The sequence below is a fragment of the Limulus polyphemus genome, unplaced genomic scaffold (assembly GCF_000517525.1).
Source record: "Limulus polyphemus unplaced genomic scaffold, Limulus_polyphemus-2.1.2 Scaffold1472, whole genome shotgun sequence".
Taxonomy (NCBI): domain Eukaryota; kingdom Metazoa; phylum Arthropoda; class Merostomata; order Xiphosura; family Limulidae; genus Limulus; species Limulus polyphemus.
The window spans coordinates 83,340-90,407 of NW_013667082.1; the positions used below are offsets into that span (position 1 = coordinate 83,340).

The following is a 7,068-nucleotide window of genomic DNA, read 5'->3' on the forward strand; positions in this document are numbered from 1 at the left end:
ACTGCCCAATGTCAAAGGGATACCACAAGTTAAAATGTGCTGAAAATACTACTGTTACTGAATATCATAGTCCTAGCAAGAAAGTAAAATGTGGGTAATATCAACTTGAATTTCACATTGCTCACACAAATCTGGGTCAGTCCCCTTTAGCTGAAAACAAAGTGTGAGAACAACACAAACAAAGTGGAGCCTGATTATAACAACGTCCTCTCTCTACGATATCTTTGCTCCAAATACATGATTAATTATTGACTGTATGCTTGATATGAAAAACTTATTATCCTGTTGTTCATCACAGGTCATCTACTACCTGGCACAAAGCCTCAGCCAGATGGTAGGTTTCATTAGAAGATATGGAATGGACATAGACATAACACTACCAGTGGACAACAATTAAGCTGTGGTGTCAGCTAGCTCATTTAATGTGAGTCCAAAATGCAAGGAATCCAATGAAACTGAACAGAAAAAGATATAATAATGCTAAAGTAAATAGTTGTTTGTAAATTTCAAATCAATTGTTCCGCAGGGTCTTCAAGAAGATAAGCGAGCCTGTATAGACACAGCAAGTTTGCTTATAACTGTGTTGTTTATTAGTTCTGTATACTGTCACCAGCTTTGCATCATGATAACAGGGTGGGATACAAAATGTATTGCAATACATATTATGAAAATGATTAGGTGAAATTCAACAGAAAATTTTATAGTTCTTGATAATAACACTTAACAAGACAAAAACTAACATCTTGATATGCCATATAACAAGTCTAAATCTTTGAAGTCTTGACTAGAACTGAAAGTCACTGGAATGTACTGAACTGTTGACTAAATACATGCATGGCTCATACAATTAGTTAACAAACAGCTTATTATGTAATGCTTGCCTGTAGCTTGGTATCTAGGTTCAAGAGGTTCAAACATTCCTCTAAGCCTTTCACCATCAACAGTGCATTGAAGCATGTCCTTCACAAGAAATGATGAAATATTTTGTTGTTGCCATGGCAAATTGGGATGAATGATGACAATTCCATTTATTAGTTTGTGGTTTTGACAGCTGAGAAGAGTGTACTGATTTGATATCATTAAAGTGTCTATTTTCACCTCCCATATATTCAGTCACTATTGTACTTGTGCTACAAGCATGGTGCCAGTTGATGTGATACAACATACTTGTATCATTGCCACTGTATTAAAATGTAGCTTTACACAGCTTGAACACAACCTTTATATTGTCCATTTTAAGGAATACATGTTATCCAGACATCTGATTTGAACTTAATAACTACTTTCACAATTTGTATAAAGTTAGATATCATTTTGCAAAGAATAAAGTTTGGTGGGTATTTTTATTTGTATGCATGTGTTTATGTTTTGTGTTGCTTTTAAGGTGGTGTCTACTATACTCACACTGCTTTAAAAAATTACAATTTATATATTTCATTATGTATTTGTGGTGAATTTTTGTATTCTGATATTATTTATCATACTAAAAATATTTTTTATTCTTTACTGATATAAGCAACTATTAACTATACTACTTGGCAGAATAAGTCAAGTAAATAATGAACAGTTATTGTTATAGCTATCATCAGTATAAATATTGCAGTTCATTGACATACTGGTGAAATATGCCACCAGCAGAGTTTTACAAGCTATGAACTGGAGAAGTTCAGAAACCAATATGCATGTCCAAAGCCCCTGAATGTGATGCACAGAATCAAAGATTTTCAATATAGATGATTTATAGCCAAGACATAGAATAGTTTGAATGAGGGCAAGGTAAATGTGTAAAATGGAACATTTATCCATTTCCCAAGATATGAAAAAACACAAGGATGTTAAGCATTCCTGTTTGTTTGGCTTTAAGATACCAAAGATCTCTATTTCACTTACCACAACAATCTGTGTACCTCCCAGATGGAGCTCAGAATCAGGGTGCAGAATTGCACACAAATAGTTTTAAATTATGAACATTTACTATGGCCCATAATATAGTTTAGTGATGGAAATTTGGAACTGCCACTCAATAAACATCTTATTCAATGGCTGACAAGAAATATAAAAGTTATAACACAGACTTCATCTTTTGCAGGAAGCTGTTTAGTGATGTCACTGATTTTAATACTAGAAAGCATGACATTCAAGGCATAGCTTGTGTGAAAATTGGAACAGTATTGATTTGAAGAGAACTCAAAATGACCTGTTTACTGGAAAGTTATAAAGAATTTGCCAAATGGGCTGCACTCAGAATAATATAGTTCCCATAAAATACCAAATGTCCATATTGTGTATTAACAGACCTTCTCGGGATAACAAAAATTCATAAACAAGATCTCTCTTTAAAAAGGCTTTCCTGACTGAGGTTTCAAGATGAATCAAGTAGATGGCAGATTATTTCTGCCTTCAAAAATCACTGTGTGTTTGAGAGGTGGTAGTTTGATTTGAAAATTAACTGTTCTCTCCAAAGTCTTACACAACAAGTCAGGTCAATGGGTCTATATTATCTAAATTAAAAGGAATAATAGGATCTTTTCTGGTTTTAAAAAAATGATGAAATACATTTAATGCTATAACAATGGAAATGTTTCCAACCAGCTATGGCTGATAGAAACAGAAGATGATCTAATAAGGTAGTATATCATAACAACACCATCTAGTGCAACAGATATGCTACCGGACTTATGAGTTCCATCACAATAGTTTACTCTAACCTAAAAACATTAGGCCTAAAAGGTAGAGGAATTCACTAAGCCTATGCTCAATAACCAAAAATAGAGGGGAAAAGACTCAGGTGTTAGCTAGAATGATGGGCAAAGCACTTTCCAAGTGTGTTTGCAGTTTCTGTATATAAGCTACCTCTTAGCCATTGAATTGCAAGAACTCAAGGGAAAGAGATGTAAACTTTCCATTCACTTTCCAAAATCTCAAACCAGATGATCTTAGAACTAGTGGTTGAAGAAATTCTAAAAGGAGACTTCATCCAAGATTCTTTATAACTCTATCCATGATATGATGAACTCAGACTTACACCTTACAATATTCAATCAAGTTGATAAAGATAGGTATCTGTTAAAGACAAAGGCTCTTTTTTGAGCATGGCAAGCTTCCTAGCAGCCAGGGGTCTAAAAAGAAGAAGAAGAAAATGAAAAAGTTACAGGGATGATACTTGAAGCTACCTGGACAATGTAATCAGTCACTGTCTCCAAGAAGTCATTTACTACAATAGGATCAAGTGAGGTTAAGGAGGGTTAAATGGCCCTTTCTAATTTCCACTGTGGCATACAAGTTTGATTGCATTGGCTGTTGCCTGTCTTTTGCTAAACAATTGGAAAATTATAAATGCACTGTATCACTGTCCATCTTCCAAGAAAACAAAAAAAGGGAATAGGCAAACAAAATGACAAAACCTAACTTAGGGCTTGGAAATAGGCGAGATTTACAGCATTTGATAAAAACGGGTAATATTTAAAAGCAGACATTCTACAGATCTATATCATTTGACAATATTTTCCACCCCCCCAAAGAGAAGTATGTCCACTTATCTCTTAAAGCTGAAGAAGGAAAACAGAATTATCTAATAAGATTTCTTCACCTAGGGCAGCTATGATTAATAGAGCATGACAGTCCGGCCAATGGAGACATGGATTACAACAGCTTCTAGAGGAATAATGAATGAAAAGATGCATGGAGAGAGTATGCTGGGTAACCAGCAATGCTACTTTTCCATGCAAAAGACTATCACACAACCTGCCTTTGAGTATCACAAAAAACTTCTGAATGATGGTTAAAGTGGTAAAAATTTAACAAGACTTTGATGAAATTAATACTTTTTAATAAATTTGACAGTTTGATTGAAGAACTGTGACTAATCTTCCCTGATGAATCACATACAGGCAAAGAAACAACGATGGGTTTATCCCCTAGACAGTCTATAGAGGAAGAAAAATCTCAGACAAAAGAATAAAAAGACTGGAATAGAAAGACAAGTATGCACTCCTATCATGAAGGTGGAAGAGAAGACAGATGTATAAATATGCTTCAGTTAGGGTGTGACTAACTTTAGTGCCTCAGACTATAAGATTGTTACTCAATATCTAAAAATTCAGCATATCCTTCTCATACTTCCCACAGTCTTCAATTTGGGGCCTCTTCAAAGTTCCACTGGATGGTGTAATGTTTAAAGAATCCATAAAATGAAATAAAATTGCATCCACCAATCTTGCCTACCAAGAGGACATGTTATAATGTTAGTGAGAACTATACTCAAACACCAGTGAAATATTTAAAGAGTCCACAACACCCATTAAAGATGTTGGATAGTGAAACTCAGCACACCTTAACAAATGATCAAGAAGGAGTCACTCCAGTGACTCCCATCTGTAGATATTCAAAGTCAAAGTAGTGTACTGCAGAAAACTAGGAACCACATAGCTACAGGATCTACTCCTTCCTTTCACAGGTAGCCACATATGGCAAGCTAATAGGTGGATGTTTAGATCCAAGAGAAGATAAGCTGCAAAAGCAGAAGCTTCCCTGAGGGATCCTCTATCACAAATAGGTAACCACACTGCTGAATAAATAATGAATTACCATGTAGGTACACACAAAAGATAATGTGGAGCACATGCACAACACATATGAAATAAGGCATTTTTATTTAAGGATCACCTTAGAACTAAATTTCACAAACTTATTTAAAAAGGAACCCATTAAAAACCTAATGAATAGTGTTTTAACCACAAATCTTATAGTTTATTATAGCTACCAGTATGTTTATTTTAACCAGATAGCTAAAAATTAACAAAGATATAAATTAAAAATTAAAATGTTTGACATTTTGCAAGTATTGAAATTAGCATCATTAGCAACAACAAGGTAAAAAAAACATTCCAGACTGAAAAAAATAATATGTTCAAAAACAAAATCAGCAAAACACTTACTTAAGTGTCACAAGTTCTTGTTCAGAAGCCATTTTACCATCAAGAGCAGCTTGTAATTTTTGTTGTAATTTATTTAACTCAGCATGTACTTCATGGACCTTCTCACTTTGTTGATCCTCCAACTCTTTCACTCTCAACTCTAGTTCTAATCTTCAAATAAAAATATCAAATCATTAACCCATATCAACTCCAACTCCATCCTTCATATAAAAAATAGGTTATTATCCACATCCCTTCCATCTTTTAAGTAAAAAAATCAAATGATTAACTATATCAATTCTAGTTTCACTCCGTACATAAAAAATTCATCTCCTTATCTGTATTAATTTCACTGTAGCTGTAGTCTTCTTATTACAAATCACATTTAATCTATACCAATTCTACTCCAGATCCGTCCTTCATACAAAAACACCACAGGAAAATAAAAACATATCCACTCCAACCTTCACACCCAAATATTAGGTCATTTACCCTTTAACTCCATTACAGCTCCACCCTTCACACAAACAGTGTAATTACTCACAAGAAAATCACTTCAGCTTTTTTTTTTCTTCACACAACATTAACTCTACGACAACTCCATCCTTCACATGAAAACACTTTCATACACAAGTTCAACTCCACTACAGTTCTACTCTTTACACAAAAACAGCCATTACCAATATCAACTATACATCAGTACCACCCTTCATACAAATACAGTCATTTTGAAGTGAAACTTAATTAACATTAGAGCTATATCTGATAAGTCAGTTAGGTAACAGGAAAGTTGCTAAAGATATCAATTATGGAATACTACTAAATCTCTTCCTAACTTATGTGAAATGAAATAATGAGACTGGAGGGAAATGGTAAAATATTTATTAGAACACTAAAAACACAAACACACCATGTATCTGTGTGTGTGTATTTGTTTGTATATTAACCAAGTGAGATGTTCATTCTCACAGAAAATCTTCTAATTATCTCTTTTTCTCATCCTGACTAGACCAACCCATATTATTTTATACTATACTGACTAAGTTCCTAAATTTAACATTTATTTGTATGCAAGAAAATTTGCATTTACCTAGGACTACTAGTGCTACCCATGTAAAGGGTCATTTTCATCACATGTATGGGTCCAACTGTTGAAGAACACTACTGTTGACATCCTTACACAATAAGTCATAATACACAATATCCTTCCTGTTGAACACTGTCACATGTCCAATATTCAACAATAGGGCATATTTTTACAATAAAATCATTGGAGCACTTCCTACTTTAAAAACACTGGTTAGATTCAACCTCAGGTGTAATTCCTACATTAAAAAGCACTAGAGTATCTCCTATGGCATGTGGCTTATATACAAATAAGAATGATGAGAAGGTCCCTGAAAAGGAATGAAGTTACTCACCTCTGTCACAATCAAGCCAGGGCTTGTAGAATAGCAAAGTTCCTTTATGCTTTACTCATGATAGTCCATGAGTGAATATAGTGTTTTGTATTATATTGGATATAAAACAATTGTTAACCTGAAAGTATCGAGCCAGTTTTATGGAATATCTCAACAGAACTCGTTGCTACCAGGAATTTAGTTATTATTCTACTAGTAACTAGTGAGGATTTGTAAAAGCATACCTGACCATGCAACAATAACCACTGAGTGGGATACAAATAAGAATGATGAGAAGGTCCCTGAAAAGGAGTGAAGTTACTCACCTTTGTCACAATCAAGCCCGGGGCTTGTAGAATAGCCACGAGGGGTGTTTGTGACTGAAATTCACTTGAGGAGGAGACTGCTAAATCCTGTAAATAGTGCAATATAAAGGTGTTAAGTGTGGTCCACATACCAGTCTGTACAATTCTCTCCAACCGAGGTACTAGAAGCATCAATATATACCAAACTTGATGAGATGCAACCCTAAGAAGTATCTGCTCCTCCAATGAAAGACCAGAGTAAGAACCAACTGAATCCAACTCACCAAATTGTCAAAGGATAAGTCGTGTGATACTGAAGGATCCCAATGGATAAATAACCGGTGATATGAGCTACAAAAATCTTCAGTGCATGCCACATAACATCAAAGAGCCTGTACTGGATCCGATTGGTCATATAAAAAATTGGTCATAAACAAATATGTTGTA

At 34.4% G+C, this 7,068-nt stretch overlaps 1 protein-coding gene across 1 annotated transcript in view; it reads right to left on the minus strand.

Annotated features, from left to right (window-relative positions):
- LOC106463736 (centrosomal protein of 83 kDa-like) overlaps nucleotides 1–7,068 on the minus strand; it is a 93,421-nt gene that overhangs the window by 26,359 nt on the left and 59,994 nt on the right. The window contains exon 9 of the mRNA XM_022391316.1: nucleotides 4,938–5,087. Coding sequence (XP_022247024.1) covers nucleotides 4,938–5,087 — 150 coding nt within the window. The remainder of the gene's footprint in view (nucleotides 1–4,937; nucleotides 5,088–7,068) is intronic.